General features: G+C 33.3%; 1 protein-coding gene across 2 annotated transcripts in view; it reads right to left on the bottom strand.

The window, feature by feature from the left end:
* The window catches only part of LOC117235644 (proline dehydrogenase 1, mitochondrial), a 41533-nt gene that overhangs the window by 3244 nt on the left and 19325 nt on the right, over positions 1–18964 (bottom strand). For both annotated transcript variants that reach the window (XM_033497871.1, XM_033497874.1), the window contains 9 exons: positions 8971–9179; positions 6471–6652; positions 3456–3520; positions 2834–3018; positions 2383–2557; positions 1858–1968; positions 1645–1776; positions 905–1104; positions 13–101 (listed from right to left, as the gene is read on the bottom strand). In XM_033497871.1, coding sequence (XP_033353762.1) covers positions 13–101; positions 905–1104; positions 1645–1776; positions 1858–1968; positions 2383–2557; positions 2834–3018; positions 3456–3520; positions 6471–6652; positions 8971–9179 — 1348 coding nt within the window. The remainder of the gene's footprint in view (positions 1–12; positions 102–904; positions 1105–1644; positions 1777–1857; positions 1969–2382; positions 2558–2833; positions 3019–3455; positions 3521–6470; positions 6653–8970; positions 9180–18964) is intronic.

Genomic DNA, 18964 nt, shown 5'->3' with positions numbered 1-18964 from the left:
AAAGATACGTACCGAGTGGGAATGTTATGTAGTCGCACATTCCGAACAATTGGCCGAAACAAATCACCTTATCCTCTGGTGAGATTCCTATCTCCTTCATTCTATTTTATAACATATTTAAAATACCTTAATAAATAATAGTAACCTAAATAATTACATAATAAATAGTATGTCCAATTTATGTCTTACATATACATTTCTAATTATTGCTAATAAACAAAATATATTGCAAGTGAAACTCTAATCTAATTTTGGCCTTTAATCTCACCTTAGGGAACTACATATATAGTTATTAAATATTGATAAAGGCAATAGATAGTATTTATATAATATAGACAGAAAAGCAATATATATAATCGAAAATGGATGAAAATTGCTATCCTGCGGTAATACCTGAGTTAAATGATTTCAATGTCGGAATATTAGAGTGATTGAAATATGTGTCTTTAAGCACAACTTAAAAGTTTATACAGATTTTATGAAGCGACAACTATCTATTAGCGAACTATTAGCGATCTATTAGCGATCTATTAGCGATCTATTAGCGAAATACGAAACTTGAGCAATGTAGATATGTTCCTTGTTTCAGTTTAAGTTTAGCAGAGCATTTGGTTCCCGTTATGACGAAAGTTAAAGAACAATAGTAGAACAATAGAAGTAGAGTCTAGAAAGCAGAGAAATGTTCTTCAATCATAACTATGACAATATGTACAATAGAAATATCAACCCTTTGATCAAATTGGACCAGGTGTTCAAATACTTATGAATGATAATGTATGTAATTATTATTCAAGCTATTAAAAGACATTGGAAGTTGAATGAAAATAATTGTGTGTGTATATATTTAAATCAAACATATACTGTATATTTTAGAAATTCATAGGAAATATTCTGTAATACGTACTTTTCTATTGCGAAACGTACTGTATCCTCATTGTGAGATGCAACCATAATACCAATTTTCTTTGGATCTTCTCCTTTGTCTTTGTACTGTTTCATTCGCCTTAAGCACTCCATTAGAGTCCTATGATAAGACTCGGTTGTAGCTTCGAATGAAGGATTCGTTGGATCAGGGTAACCCATTGCTGCTGCTCTGGCCCTTTCCTACATTTATAATTTCAAGAAATTTATCCCGAGTTTTTAATCAGTACAATACAGTCACTTTAACCTACTCACAATCACTGATTTAAAATTACGTCTTTTCCTAAGTTACAATTGATTATGTTTCTGTCATATATATTCACACATAGATAAATACATTACCATTTGTAAGTTTTATTGGACCTGCAAAAATTACTGTTCAAAAAATTGAAAACACAAAATTTACTATTTACAGTACACGACAATTTAATTTCTACAAGTGTTTAAATACTTTCGTAAATCACTGTATAGCTTTCAACGTGTTTTTTTTTTCAAAAAATAAATTATAATTTTATAAAATAAAATTTATAAATCATAACACAAATTTTAAATATTAATTAATTAGAGAAATAATACTTTAAAACAAATCGTCCTGGTTTGTACCGTTGTCCCAGTAAATCTTGCGGCAATTGAATTTAATTTTTCTATCTTATACAGTAATTGTACGCAGAAAAAATTGTCAGCTGCAAAATTGTCGGTGTAAATCACTCAATGAAGGATTACCTGTTCAATGTAAGCGCCACGGACGAGTTTAGCACCGAAGTAGAAATTCTGACGTTCAGCTTGTTCCAGATCCGTCTTCACTTCATTAAAAGCTTCTTGCAAGTATGTCTGGTATGTGTTGAACACCACGGCCTAGGGAGTAGACCATTTGGGTTTAGACCACTGAAAATTTACTAAGTGATAATATCTCATTTACGGAAGCAAAACGTTTACCTTATGTGTATTGTACTTGCGCATCATCTCCAACGTTAACCGCGATATCGCAGGTTGGAAATACGTTTGTTCGGCGTCTATCATTATACGTACGTCTAATTTATCGGCCACCTGTAATGAAAGTTAGCAATTCTATCTTTGCTAACGAAAACTAAACTCTTCTAAATCTCCTCATTGTATTTTCTATAATAAATAATGGAAGTATCGGGAGCTTTCCATTTTATTGAACACAGGGTGTCTTATGCCAAAATTAGTATATAGCTTTGAACTACTTCCAAATAGATTTTACCAATTTTTTGGACCGTTATCTTGCAAATATCTTACAAGATATAAGATCATGATTAATTGACCACTTCACATTTTACGTGAAACCATACTTATGAGAACATACATGCAATAATGACTTAAAAATCATTGAATTTTGCCTCAAAGTACATTTTTCTATTATTAATTATTCCAAAAATATAGCCAATTATACGGGACACCCTGCATTCTTTAGTTGTTTTCATTTGTAAGTATTCATACCGAGACAATGTTATTCAGACGTCTTATCATGTTTCTGAACATTTCTTCTTCCTTGGACGTGAGCTGCGACATAAGCCTCACCATCTTTCCCGTTTTAATGTCTGGAACTTGGAACGTTTCGCTCAGCTCGTAGTTCTCATCCAGAATGCCACTCCATGGGAACAAGTGGATAACACTGTAGGGAGAAATGAATTTCTTAATTTTATACTAATGGGAAAATATCAATGTATACATAAAACAAAAAAAATTGTAAAACGTGTGCAAAGTGTTATTACTAAATAAAGAAGGCAGGCAAAGATAGAATAGGCAATAGAAAGAAAATAAGGAGAAAAAATTATAACTTATTGGAAAAGTTAATAAAAAGTTAGAATTGGAAGTAAGAAGAAGAGGGAAAAATAGTAATCGATTAAAATGTTTTTGTAACCAATGATAGATTTTCATGAATTATTACCCTTCTTTATCTGATTGAATTTTTTCCAGAAACTTTTGTACTGGCGCTTCGTCTTTGATGTGAGCCTCTTCGAACTTTTTCATGAAATCATCAGCCGTAGCATGATGAGTTAAAACAGCGCCTTCACCACCAACTACATCCGACATGTATTGTCGTGCACGCATAATTACTTCCGACAATTGGAGCTATAAATAACAAAACATATAACTATTTATATAACTGCAGATATGTGTTATGAATCCTTTTTACATATTTTATAGATTATTGAATTATTATTAGACTTATACTATGTATTGGTATAATAAATACTTTACTTACTTACTTACTAGTTTATGCTACACATATGTATAAGATAGACAAATTCGATTATTGTTCAAAGATTATACTTTATCTCAAATATTAATATATAGAAGCTACTATATCCTTTTTATTGTTTAAATATTAGTAGTATATTGGAATAAGAAAAATTAAAATAAAAGAGAAAAATATCGTAAAACTATCAGAAATACTTATAGAAATACAAATATTCGCTCAGTCGATAGCTTAATCAATTAATGTTTAAACGATCGTAAAAAGTTATTTCTTAAATTGTTTAATACTTCATTTAAGAATATTCACTTACCAAAAGTTGTGGACGGCCAAGAGCAGTTAATTTAATAGCGGTGAAGCCAACGCCCATCGAAGCAGCTGTACAAAAATAAATAAATAACAATTAGAACAAATGTAAGTATTAAAGTTGATAGTAAGAAGATGAGTCTTTCAGGAAAGACAGACAAAGGATAAAATATGGAAGGAGAGATAGGACTTGTTCTTCTTACCAATTTCATTAGTCTCAATCACAGTGGAAACTTGGAATTCAAGGATTTTCAAACTCAGGGCTTTCATTTGACCCTGTAAAACGTTAAACGTTATTATTTTTAACTAAACTTTAACGTTTATACTAAAATGGCCAGAAGAAACAGAATGATAATTTTTTTATATTTGTGGAATATATAATGTTTGAAATATTTTTAACAAGTAAAATATTAAAAAGAATATCGTATTTTAATCTAAATCAGTGTTTTCCAATGTGAACATCACAAGGTTGAAATTTCAAGTATTTTGGAATGATTGAAAGATTATGTTGCATTCGTCATATTCATCACTGACGCAGTACAAAAACCATTATTGTTTCTTATGCTAGCAGAAGCAGGCATTTTTTTATGTAACGTTTCTACATGTTGTTAGTTTTCTGATTAACCAAAAATTGTGCTAATAACATTGTCCAAGGATCAGTCAGCGTTCCGATCGCTACTATACTTTTCTTATAACGTTTCTGGTACTAACTACGAATTCGCAAATGCACAGGTTTTTCTTCGGCGCGTCTATCTTTTGAGAAATTCCATTTTGATAAAAATTTATATTATCTAAATTTAAACAAACCATACTATAAAAGCGTAACTATAAAAGATATTTAATTCCTGTTTACATCTGTAGACTTTCCTACATACGCTGATATTTGTTTCGTCGTTGTTCCATATTATTTTTCCTTCGCAAAAACATCAGAAAATATTAGTTTTCACTATCAATAATTAAAGGGAAGAAAATTCGATCCTGAATGCATTAAATAATTTTATATATTGGAAAAATACAGGACAGTTATTTTCTAAATGACCAATTTGCAATTTAAAGAAAAAAAAACAAAAAACAGAAATGACGTAGATTTATGCAGTTTCTATTCTAGCATGCAAATAATCCAATTATCTCTATCCAAAGGGAGACTTCGTTATTCGAATAAATAGAAAATCTTTTGAGCGAAACGAAACACCGTTATGTCACGTTGTTTGGTTGCATGACTGAATAAAAGATTCTCTAGAGATCTTTATTTATAGGTGGAATTCGTTTTCAAGGTCTTATCTTCTTGCTGAATTTCTGAATTCCGTCGCTGAAAGTTCTCCAGGTTATAATATTAAATTTTAAAGAATTTCATTGATCTAAATTTCCAACGCGAAGCGAAAACTAATTTTTATGTTAGTTTAATCAGAATTTTCTAAAACACGTAATCCGCGGCGAAGCGAGGGATTAATTGAAAAATTTATCCAAAAATTTACAATTTCTTTGAAGATATAAATTAAAAAGTTTACTTAACGACGTGTTAGTAACGAGACCTCTACGACGTGGAATCTCTTCGTTACAAAGCAGTCTCATTAGAAGCATCAATTTTATTTTATAGTTTACAATCTCCGTGATAGAGATTGATAACAAAAATTAAATTAAAAATTCCTAAATCAGGTAATCTGGTTCCAAATTGTTACGGTTCCCAGTCACCCAATAATGCTAGCTCTATGGCAAAAGTTACGCTTACATAGTAGCGTACGTACTACTACTGATACTATTAACATTATATGTACATAATAACGTTACACTATTACATAAACCAGTCTTTCTCGTGGTACAAAAAAAACTATTAGAAAAGTAAGCAACAACGGTTCGCTCGAATTACGCGATAAAACCGACCGTCTTTCAATATTTAAGTACTTGCCATCGATCAGAGGCTTATTTTCAAATTTGGAAAGCTACGTCATACGTTCTTATTAGTCATATGATTTTTCTTTCCTGAATTACCAAACGTGGAACGTTCGATATTTTACGCCTAATTCTTTAAATCGAACAATGATTTACGAATTCCCGATAAGCTGGAGAATTTATAACGTGAGTTAATTCGAGCGATCGATCTTGGAAAATCGGAAACACGTGTGAGGAAAATTGAAAAAAAAAAAAAAAGAAATGTCGCTTTGGACGAATAATCGTTTACACGGCTATTTTTAGTTCTAGATTTCTTTCGCGAGTTTGGACGAGATACGTATCCGTATTGCGTCGATTATGCAATATTATGAACGAAGATATCTTGCATCGCAGTATCGTTTACGCGATGCCATAGATCAAATATTTTATTTCCATTCTCCGGTGTTTACATACCATCGAATATTACTCATCGATTGCTTTGGACAACATATTCTACGTCTTTCTTGGTTCCTAAGTTCCTAGTTCCTACAGTTACGCTCGTAGTTGCATTTCTTTACAAAAACATAGCGTATACTATATTTTATCGTTCATGGCGCTTTTACATCAACGAATCAACCACGAAATCTTATCTTGTCCCGAAACGAAACGCGATGAAACCGACATTTTATTATTAAATGCGAGTATCTGGTCCACAGCATCGCGTAAGCGACATTTCGCATATTGCGACGCGAGGTATTCTTTTTTGTAACGAGCGATTTCGTAACGTCAAAGTTTACTATCGCGAGTTATGAGCACGAGAAGACGTTATCCGACTATTTATTAAAATCATGAAAAATATACATCTTGATTCGCTCTATCGATTCGAAACGATAGCGCATCGTAATGGAAACAAAGAATGACAAGAAGGATAAAAGCCACATCGAGCTGTCTGGAACAACAGAGTTTTTCAAAGAGCGATATAACAGGATATAAGTGGAAGAGATACGGTAAACTCATAACTCGTTAACAAAGTAGCATAAATAAATAATCGATTCTACATATTATCGCACAAACGACACGCAAGTAGCGAGACGCGTAGCCCATTGAAAATTGCGAAGGAGTTACAAGATTTTTATTCTGATAATCCACTCACCGGCTACAGACTCGAGGCATTTGATAAATATATCCATGTTTCGTTCGCAACTAGCTTCGTTAAGGTAAAAGTACGTTCTCGCCGAGGATACTTTGTATCGACGATCCGCGAATGGTTTTGCCACATGGTACTTCTTCAAGGGACCTTCCGTTTTCTCGTCTCCAGCTTCCGACACGGAACTCCTGTAAATCGAGATCGTTCACGTTACGTTATATTCCACTTTCATTTGTAATTGAGAAGCTTTTCGAGCAAAGAGCTTGGCCCGGCATGGCGAACCATGGCGTGGCACGCGTCCCGAGTAGCGCCAACGAAAATTTTGCCCACACGTCAACGATTTTTAGGTAGTATCGTTTTATACGCTTGTAAATTATTCGAAATTCTTTCTTAATCGTTACAGTGCGTACGTAGTAAATTTCGTTTGTGGCAGCACAACGACGAAGCAGCTGAAAATCACAGCTGATCTTAAGGGGGTATTCTGGTCTAGAGGCATGAATTTCGGGCGATTTTCGAAGCTCTGTACAAGCGAAACAAAGAATAATTTTGCTATCCTTCTTTTTAGCATTTGTTTATTGATATTTCGAGATTACGTAAAAAATTCACTGAAAAAAAAAACTCAATATTTAAAAAGTTACGAGCTGGCAAAGTGAGTGCTGCCAAAAAAATGGGGTGTCGTGGCGCGCATGATATCAACCCTTCTGGTCATCCGAGACGAAAAATGCGAACGGATTCTTAATTAGTATGGATGCCTCTATCGTCTGAACCTTGGAAAAGTCAATACAACATTTTTTCGCGAAATGACGGCCGTTTGAAAAAAAATTTCTTATTTCGCACGTTCTTTTGACGATTCCGAACGTTTAAAAAATAGTAATATTAAAGATTTTGGGCTGAGCGTGATCCGAACGATAGAGGAGTATATAAGAAATATTCAGACCAAATTTAAAATAAATCGGTTCGTTAGAACTTGAGATATCGTGCACGCCAACTCGACAAAAGTAGTTTCGAGAAAAACGCGTTTAAAGTTTCGAGACAAATTTACTCGGACAACGTCTATCGTCTACTATTCATTTCTTCCGGTCAGATACCGCGTCACAAAAATGGCTGTAACACGTAAAATAATTGAAATTTTGAACAATCCTTTTAAGAGCATATTCTTGAATGTCTAAACTTTGGAAATATGAAAAAAAATTTTTCGATTTTTTCAAATTTCTAGACCAGAATACCCCTCAAGATCCTCCGCAGTTACAAACGTACACTGCGTGTGACATCGAGTTACAAGTTCGTCTCTGTGAAATTCTATGTTAATTTTTAAACTTGTTCTTAAACTCGATACAATTCTTCGACGATTAATTTTCTATTGATTTGCTCTCTTATCGAAAACTGTTCGGCTCGTTAGCAGCTCGTAAACAGCACATGAAATTTTTACGTACTTTGTCAGTATGAAAAGAATTTTGTAATTAAAGTTTCCAACGCAATTTACTCTATTAATCGGTTTATCTTTTATCAGAAAACTTTTTCAATTTTCCTACTCGGTTCTTGCCAACAATTTGTCCGTTAAGTTTTCATTTACAATTTTTCTAATAAGCTTCCGTTTACAACTTTTCCGTTGAGCCTTCATTTATCATCTTTTTCGAGTGTATTTTCTATCCAAATAGTCGAATTATTATGAAATTTTTACGTACTTTGTAAATATAAAAAGAATTTTGTAATTAAAGCTTCCGATGCAATTTACTCTATTAATCGGTTTATCTTTTACCAGAAAACTTTTTCAATTTTTCTACTCGGTTCTTGCCAACAATTTGTCCGTTAAGTTTTCATTTACAATTTTTCTAATAAGCCTTCGTTTACAACTTCTCCATTGAGCCTTCATTTATCATCTTTTTCTCAAGGTATTTCTCGTTCGTATTTCTTCGAGAAAATGAGTTTCCTAGGAATTTCTTCGAGTTTTAGCTACGTGTTAAGGATACCGCGTATATGTAGGTAAAATTTCAGGAAACCTACAGTTCATAAAGGACATAATCACAAAGGATATATCCTAACAAACACGAAGATGGTACCCCGCTGGGGGTAGCCACCCACATGATAATCAAACAGCCAAAAAATTCTACCAAATGTCCAAATCGGACAAATTGTGAATGTAAACAACTAAATCTAAACAACTAAGTCGTCGAGATATCGATCCTCCTCCTCCTATGTATTCATATTTAATACGTAATTTCTATATCAATTTTCTTAGTAATTATTCAATAATATTATTATACGACGTGAAATTCTATTAGAAATTTTATATTAAACAAATAGAAAGGTTTACCGGTTTCTTGGATAAACAAGTACAAAGTGTATAATTCGATGAAATTGTGGATGAACGCCAAGCATGAATGTGCACAGATTTATAACACTGCGATGCGTACCTGCGTAAGGGGCGGAGCTAACGAGCTCGATTTTTCAAAAAAAAAAAAAAAAAAGTTTTATGAAGCAAAAGATTTATCGTTATCATACGTACTGTAATTCACGTCGTTCTGCTTCCTCTTGAGAAATATCCTCTTCAACGGAATAATCAAGAATGGGTTTTACACCAAATTGCCGCAACCTATTCAGGACAGGAGTGATCTGCACCTCGTCTTCGCCGGCGACAAAGTGACCGTAAAATGTAGCCTTCATAAGCTTCGTGAAAAGTTTCTCGCCAAGTAGTTGCTTGGATAATTTCATTAACTGAAACGAAATTTAACACGTACATTAACAAAGATATTAATGAAATATCGATCAAGTTTTCCACTCCGATTAATTCGTGTAATTGAGAATCTATGTATAATTTTTAACTCCACCTCAACATCCACCGTAACACTGTCCTTATACATAATACTGTCCTTATTAGTCCGATAAGTTGTTGACAAAGCGTAATAGCGTGATACAAAGTTACGTGTTACAAAGAGACCGCGGTTATTTGTGCAAATAGAACGTAAGCAGAAACTTATTTCTAACGAAGATTACGAACGGATGGTCCACTTTGGATCTTTTATTTATTTCTCCCTATTACGCGCATTCCGTCCAGTCTATCAAAGTCCATCGAAATATTTTAAGAGGGAGTAAGGTTAATTCGTACAAAATGAGGTATGTTTTTATGAATTATTTGTGGCGACACAGTTAAACTCTCTTTATTAAAACCCATGGTACATTAAAGTATGACGTTCGAAAAATATTGTATAAAATTTTCACGGAGAAATATTAAAAAATACGGCAATGGCAGCAATTGTTCGGAAGTGTCTCGGAAAAAAAGGTAGAATTGCGGTGCCCCTGATAACTTGGTGCTGGGTCATCTGAAATAAAAAATCAAAATTCATTCGTTAGGTAACAGTTTTCCCCGGGTAACGCTGGGAGGGTTTTTCGAAATTTCAATTGTTCACCTTTTTGGAACACTTTGAAGGGAAAATTAGCCGATTTTGCGAAAATTTGCGGCCAATTTTCCCTTTAAAGTGTTCCAAAAAAGTGAAAAATTAAAATTTCGAAAAACCCTCCCAGCGTCACCTGGGGGAAACTGTTGCCCTACGAATGAACTTTGATTTTTCGATTTCAGATGATCCAGCACCAAGTTATGAGCAATTCTACTTTTTTCCGAGACACGTCCGAACGATTGCTGCCATTGCCGTATTTTTTAATATTTCTCCGTGAAAATTTTATACAATATTCTTCGAATGTCATACTTTAATGTACTATTGCTTTTAATAAAGAGATTTTAACTGTGTCGTCACAAATAATTCATAAAAACATGCCTTATTTTGTACGAATTAACTTTACCCCCCTCCCCCTTAAGTAATCAGTAGGTGCCTTCTGACTAGGACATTACTAGGAAGCTGTAGAGAATATTTTCTGGAAATTAGTACGTTAGTCGAGACCCAACGTGCTTTGTGACTTTATTGCTTGCGAATCTGGTCGAACCTGGTGGAAAAATTGAAGTATTTGCTCGACCTAGCTGACCAAAAGTCTCAAATTCATTGTAGGTAAATATAATCTTTTATTATACTTGATTTGACTTTTACTTGACAAAGACGAATACCTAGGAAGCAATAAACTGTAGCATTTTTTACCTTCCTGCTATTATATACGTAGCATTTGACCGGTTGAAATTGTTTTCTTTTTTGATTCAAGGAAAAGATTTCAACGTTGTGTCCTTTATTATCTGTTCTCGTTTTATAGTTGCTGGACGACGGTAAAAGAATAAATCGTAAGTTGTGCAGTTTTACTGGATTTTTATAGAGACATCTGGTCTCTGCTAATATCTTTGCTCGTTATCGTACGGCGTGTAGTATTTACTTTCCAAACTCTTGATTTAATATTTTGTCGATAGAACGATCGATTCGTATAACAGAGAATTTTTATAGAAATAATAAAAAAAACACAGAGGACTGAAATTTGATGTTACAAACGAATCGCTAGATGTGCGAAAAAGATTGTAAAATGTAATAAATTTAATTAAACCGAAAAACAGAAATACTTTCCGTCAGGTTTTTATTTGCTAAAAAAAAAAAAAAAAAAAAAGCCTGCTGATCCGGTTTGCCATGTGAAACAGCAGTGCACGCGTTTTGCTTCTGCATTGTACCGATAAATTTGTTATTTCGTTTTACGAATGCGCGGATAGAGTTGCGAAAGCAAATACAGCCAAAAAGATTTTAAACGTGATATAGAGAATGTAACGATAAATTCAATAATTCGAATTGTTCTTCGAAAGGAACAAGATCATGGAACAGTAGCAAAGTCGTTCATTGTGAAATTTTATAGAATTCATACTTTTTTAAAACTTTCCTTTCATTTTGATATTAAAACGAATAAAAAATGTAACGACATTGAAAGCTAGAATCTTAATTTTACGATACAATTTTAGACAGATATTGAAATTTTTATTATAAAAAGCAAACTTTATAATACACTCTATAGCTCGCTATAAAACGTTGTTCAGTCGTTACGTAATGGCCATATGAAATCACATTATGAATATACATATAATCCACTATGATTACCCCACTGTGGTCGCTTTCGGAATAAAAATTCGCGTCTCGGCTCGTTCAATTACCGCAAAAATTATTATTACGGCCAGTAGGTTCGGGAATCGTGCGAGTAGCGGTCGTTTTAAGACGTTGATGGAACTCGATGTACGTCCTTTTTCAACGAGGAAAGAAATCTGGAGCCTTTCCCAAGCGGTATGTAAATTATGCGAATCTCTAGCTTGTATATTTTGATAAGCTCAAGGTTCAACGATGTAATTAGAAAGTTACGCAAGTTGCATCTTTCTTCTTACGTTTAATTTGTAAGGCTTAATTTCGGCTTGTATAAATGAAAACGAAGAATGAACGGGTCATAGGTCGGATCAAAGTGGTATCCGGCTATTAGGTAGTCGGCAAGCGTGAAATAATTTTCGACCAGTGGATCGATACACGGAACGTTGCACTTTATTCTAATCTTCGATTGCTCGAAAATCAAAATGTACATATATCGTGATCAAAAAATCGTTTACACGTCTAAGTATAATAATAATTACTATAGCATAAGATACTTAAATAATATTTATTTTGCACAAACAACGTTAAACTTTCCATTTTGTTTACTACCTTAATTAATTCTTCCTTAAGGACCAAACGACATAGGAAAAACGCTAAACGAGACTGGAGTAATAATATAATATAATATAACATAATATAATGGTATATATATATATAATATAATATAATAGTATAATAAACATAAATTGGTCGATAAGTGGAAAACTAAAGCCCAGAGCCCCATGTATAGGAAAAAGGTTGTTCAGAGCGTTAATCTTGACAACGTATTGCAAGGTCATTGAAATCGGCGAGATCGCAGCTATTGCCAATATTTGCATACCACCATCTATTTCTTCGACATCGAAAGAATTGCAAGAAGTATATATACGCTATAAATACAGAAGTTCTATATGCTATTTATACGAGACATCTGTCGAAGCTTACAATTAATAAACCGGAATATTTCCGTTACGGCTATGACGCCGTATATCGCTTATACGCATTTGCATAAATGAATTGTTAACGCGCGATGACGTCTAATGATTTATTTATAATGATGACGTCTATGACTCGTGTCATTGGAAATTCTCGATTGTCAAAGATAAATGCATTTCATTCACTACGATAGAACAATCGCATAGGTGGTTCTTCGTTGCGAAACATCTACTTTAATCTATGCGTATATGTATACGGTTATTTATAATACCACGTCTATAAAGTTTATAGCGATTGTGTTATAATCGTCAGCGTATGTCTTTCTTCCACGCGAAAAATGAATCGAATCGAGAAGTCGGGTTCTACTCGCTTTCACTGTAAATTAATTAGCGATTAGATATAATTATCAATCTTTCTATCGCATGTAACTACTAATCTCTAGAAATTGTTTAATCCTTAGATATTATTTATTTAAATCGTTACTCTGCTAAATAACTATTGAAATATCAAATGAAATAATACAAGTTAGCATAACAAAGTATTTTAAACGTCACTCTATGAACGGAAAACGTCTATTGATAAAATGCGTGTTCGTCGCACATTGCTGTACGAGTTTCACAGGGGAAGTACAACTTTGGAAATTGTGAAAGACATTTGCGAGGTATCCGGAGGAGATTTGATCAAAAGCAGTAGATAAGGATAATTCGATGGTAACAATTGACGTAAATCGTCGAAACCGGTAGAGCACTTGCATCGTAGCTTAATGTTTCTCGAACGTGTAGAATCGGAAAACCCTGCATCGTCTTGGAATACAAAACTCGACGATACAGTGGAATGTTGTGGAATAAATGCGTACGAACTTTCCGTTCGACCTATTATATACGCGGACACACCTGAAATGTATTCTAAAAATTCAGACACACGCCTCATTGCCAGCAATCCTAGAATTCCAATGCGAAAGAAGGATATAATTTACGTATCTTGTGTAAGTTCCGTGAAACATAGATAGCCAAGGATCGACTGACGTCTAAACGAGATTCTTTGGGTTAAAGCACCTGAGCGATAGTGGTTTAATTCACTATTTCCTCCTGTAGCGTAAGGAAACTTCCGCTTATCGTTATCGATTAATCAAATATAGCTTTCGAACTACGCAAGATACGGATAAGGTTGGAGTAAATAATATTTATTTTGAACAAACAACGTTAAACTGTCCATTTCGTTTATTACTCTTTAATTCTTCCTTAAGGACCAAAGGACATAGGAAAAACGCTAAACGAGACTGGAGAAGGTTTAGCAGAACTGAAAGCAATGATAGAGAAGAGGCGGGCAAACGACAAGAAGGAGCAAAAGAGGCACAGCAGAGAGGCTAAAGACCAAAGTTGCAATAGTTTTTTTAGTCATTAGTTGATAATTTATAGTTCCTAGTTTTTAGTTTTTGAAGGTGGAATAAGCAAGGTAGTGCGATAGAATAGAGTGGAAAAGAGGGGAGGTAGACATATAAGAAGAGAAATAGACGTAAGAGGTGTAAAACCGAAAGCAATAATAATAATAATAACAATAATAACAATAACAATAATAACAATAACAACAATAATAACAACAACAACAACAACAACAACAATAATAATAATAATAATAACAATAATAATAATAATAATAATAATAATAATAACTAACAATAATAATAATAATAATAATTCCTTAATACGAATGATTAGCATTGTACACGAACTTATTAGCTACCTTTTGCCGTTAAATTTTGCATTTATCAACTTTTTTTATTTACCAGATTAAGCTTTTTATGTAAAAAAAAAAAAGATGGGAAATGTTAAAAAAGTGAATCGTTGTAAACGAGCACAATGGCTGTCGATCCAAGTACTTGACACAGAAATTCCAGGGCATCATCGAACAATGATGTACTGGGATCTCTGAATGACCTTCTATGGAATCAAAGGTTTTAAGGGTTTAGAATCTTGGAGATTTAAGCATGCAGTATCGATCTTTTTCGTGGATACTACACTTTTATGTCAGCATTCTTTACTCGGCTTATACCTAAACGTAAAATTTCGGTTCAGTCTACGCTAATACACCATTGCGTAAGGAAAACTGATGTTTCGCGTATTTCCCCTTAAAATTATTGAAAATTACCGACTACGCAAGAGGGAGTAGGCGTTAGGAATTTGAATTGGGATCTGGCAGCCGTCACAATATTGTTTCTAGATCATGGAAGAATATTCGAGTGAGAACTAGCGAAAACTAGACTTTCTTTTGTCTCTCTACTAGCCCGTTTATTAAACGAAATGTTTAAAAAACGCTCTTCACAGACATCAGAAATTAAAGATTAAAATTGTAAATATTACGACAACTTGTAGTAAACAAAGTTTAAACGATTATTATTATCCTATCTGTTAGCACAGAGTTGTAAGTTTAATTTATTAAAACTGCACTTCAAATGATCTAATTGTATCGATCCGATAATAATTAATTATGTATTAATTCGATAAGCATTTATTGTACCTACAGCAACAATAAAATGCAACATAGTAATTTGCAATTAGATTAGCGCAAATTACTTTACGTTATATGACGTTCTGAACTGCCAATTATGAATGTTTCAAAAATCGAGCGATATTAATTGCATTATAGTTAATTGTGATTGCAGAATGTCCTAACGAGGATTAATGCTTTCAAATATATTCTACGGAAAACATACATACAGGGTGTTTCAGCTAACTCGATCATCCGGGACAACTTTTAATCTAGATGTACGTTGTAGGAAAAATATTTTTATACAAAAGTTGCTTGGATCGAAGGGGCACGTTATGCGACGAGTGTCTTCTTTTACATTTCAGTGGTTCCAACGTCAATTTCAAAAAATCTAATGCTATATCTTTCATGTGAAAACACGGAAGAGTCTTGAATTCTGAGTAAAAAGATATTGACCTTTATTAATCCTAAATAGTTAACTTAATGTTTAACGAATAACTTCGCTTTGTTAATTGCAGATTTACTTTGTGTAACGTCAAGTCGAAGATTCGAAATCATCAGGTATTTCCGTGAAACAACGACGTTCAAATGTTGCCCTGCACATTACCATATGCAGCAAGTAAATGCTGAATAAACAATTTCCCAATCGATGGATTGGTCGTGGTTAAGAATTTCTGTGGCTACCACGTTCACCAGATCTAAAGCTGCTAGACTACTTTCTGTGAGGGACATTAACCCTTTCGCTACCGCCGTTTCAGGAAAAAGTCGCGGTTCACAGCCCGAGTTTCGAATTTTCAACATGTTACACGATATGACACGTATACGTATTTTTGCATATACAGGGTGGTTGGTAACTGGTGGTACAAGCGGAAAGGGGGTGATTCTACGCGAAAAAAGAAGTCGAAAATATAGAATAACAATTGTTCGTTCGAGGCTTTGTTTTCGAGAAAATCCACTTTGAATTTTCGCTCGGTACGCGCGCCGTACGTTATAACTTATCTCACCGTAGATCGTTGTCTCGATGGAAAACTTAAAAAAAGTTAAAAAAAAATTTTTATTCTACATTTTCGACTTCTTTTTTCGCGTAGAATCACCCCCTTTCCGCTTGTACCACCAGTATGTCCAACCACCCTGTATATCGTAATAAGAAATGATAAGCGTCTTTCAGAACGCGTCATAATGTGACGCTGGATCTGTGGAAAGCAAGTAGTGCGTCGTCACATTGTGTGACGCGTGTTGGCGAAATGATTCAGAAGCACAGAGTACCGTGAACCAACGGCAGCATCAAAGAATATGAAAGAACGAATTTGCGAAACGTTACGCTCAGTATAGAAGCAATTCAGTTTCACAATAGATTGCTCCATTGTATTAATGTCAATGGAAGGTCTACACTATTTCGATCATCTACGATCTTACAACACACCGGCAGTGAATGAAGATAGACGAGGGCGACGAAGACAAATTTGTACTATGAAGAAACACCGCTATATTATGCAAGTCTTTGGTGATATTGAAACTTCAACTTGATATTACATAAAGTCAATTTTCAAAAGGCTATATATATTTTTTTTTCATATAAAGGATACAACATTTCGTTTAAAATAAGCTTGGAAGCTCCAAAACGCCTCCAGTTTACGTATGAAAAAGGAAACATGCACCACGTAATGGCCCTTTTAAGCCAAACAACTTTTGTATAGAAAATTTTTTCATACGACGCATATTCTAGAGAAAATTATTCGAAGTGCTCAAGTTAGCTGAGACACACTGTATAACACTCTTATACAAATCTAACATCAACCATAAATCTATGTCACTTATCTAAATAAATTAATTTATATGCAGAAGATGTGATAATTTGCATATTCAAATTAGTAACGAAATGAAATTCCCCTTTTAGCCGGAGACTATGATCTTGAAAATATCGTAGGCCTTTGACATGACAGAATAGATATCAAAAATATATTTTTCTGTCTTATGTTTAATACAGCTCTTTTTTAAGTTATATAAAATTTAATTGGAAAATTTGAAGATTTAAATCCCTTCTGTTGGAAAGGAACGTGTGCTAACGCATAAGATTTCGTTAAAAAATTTAAGCATTTAACTTTCTAAAACTTAAATTCTTTCTCAGAGCGTATAAAATTGAACTTAAAGATTCGAAGGTTCAACCTTTAACACATGCACGTACAAAATTTAATTTAAGAGTGCAATCATGAAGCAATCAATGCCAAGCAACTATACCAAAGGTCATATGGCGGTAACCCAATTGTTGCGTATTATCGACTAAAAAGCAACCGGTCAGGTCAAACCGATCGGTCGATGTCGCGTACCTCGAATGACTTAACGTTCAAGGTGGAGGAGATGACATAACTCGAGTGTTACATTTAGACGGTACTTTATTTATACTAGTTGTAGCACTTAACCGAACTGAACGAGGACTACTGTCGCCCTAAGTCTGTACTGTCCGATGGTTGAAGATGAACTTACAGCTGAAGATGAATTTCCTAATGAGGGAAATGGGCCTGTCCGTGCCATAAACGAACGGCCAACTAAAATTCCGAACACCAATTAAACCTATTAAAGACCAACATTGCGCGATTTTTTTACGATTTTCAATAATATTTCACTTATACAACTTTTACATATTACTCGACTCTTTGATTTTTAATTTATGAAACTGTTTAATTCAATAATATTTGAACAAAAATTCTTAGTTTCAAAGTCCCACATATCAGACATATTTCTCTTGATGGTAACCAAAATTTCTTAATTTTGGTTTTCGGTTAATAGAGTTCGATTTAATTTGCGAAAAAATTAACAACTACTGTTATATTATGTTGTAACGGTGACTAGACTGTGGATTTTTAGACATTCGCGAGAATTTCCAAGATACAAAAATATACAGAATGAATATGGTGTGCGAAAGTATATAAAGTAGAGTACTAGAGTAGTATAAAGTAGTATAAAGTAGATATAAAGTACTAGAGTAGATTACTATTAATATATTACTATAATAAATATAGAGAACAGATTATAATATTTGGTAGGCGAAACAAATCTCAGCTTGTGTTTCGTTTCTTTAATTACGCGTAAAAATATGAATCTACGCATATACGCGCAATCTGGTGATAAGTATCAAGTATCAGTAACCACTTATCAAATAGATTATCGTTACATTAATAACAAATAGAATTAATCTTACGAGACGAACATGCCAATTGTGCATGAAATATGCGATACTGTTGTCCATGTGCCAAGGCGTATAAAATATACAGAATAAAAATAGTCTTCGAGACCTATGAATGACATAGCTGATTGAGTAATCGAAGTATCGAAATTCGGGTCGTACGAAACTTGTTCGATCAAACAAATTGGAATATTTGATGATTTAAGCAATTCCTTTGATATTTCGATTATCTGATGGATAATATCACGGTCGATACATTCAACACATACACATATTTATATATCAACATAGAAAACATTTTTATATCTGCTTCGTCATTCCTATATTCTTGTATCTTGTTAAAGTATTTCCTTTTTCAATTTTCTCAACGAATTTTCTTACAATTTTAACGATGTTGAAAAATTTCTCAAATTCCGATAATAAGGATATATAACATATAATAGATATAAAAGATAGTAACACGATAATATATTTCACTATTTTAAAGAAATAGTTTATTGAAAATTAATACGTTAGATTTATATGAAAAGTTCAAGAATTTCATTAATAAAATATTAACAAAATATTTTATTAGAATAATATGACTATCTTTGTATCTGTTTAAGTTACAAAAAGAATTGTTGTTCTTGTTACTTAAGAAACGTAACAATTACTCAACTATTCTAATTAGAAAGCAATTAATTTCGTAATTTGTAGTTAGAATGCAATGCATCTTTCAAGCTATTTACTGATGTTTTATTCAGCATATAGGATAGGATTATCGCCTTCTTTCCAAAAATAATTATGCAAAAATACAAAAAAATTAGGAGTAAATTTTCAACCTTTTAAAAGAAGGTTAAGGAATATACTTGTGTACT

The sequence above is a fragment of the Bombus vosnesenskii genome, unplaced genomic scaffold, assembly GCF_011952255.1.
Source record: "Bombus vosnesenskii isolate JDL3184/JDL3185 unplaced genomic scaffold, Bvos_JDL3184-5_v1.1 scf7180000013319, whole genome shotgun sequence".
NCBI classification, from domain to species: domain Eukaryota; kingdom Metazoa; phylum Arthropoda; class Insecta; order Hymenoptera; family Apidae; genus Bombus; species Bombus vosnesenskii.
This window is presented reverse-complemented; position numbering and strand designations above follow the sequence as displayed.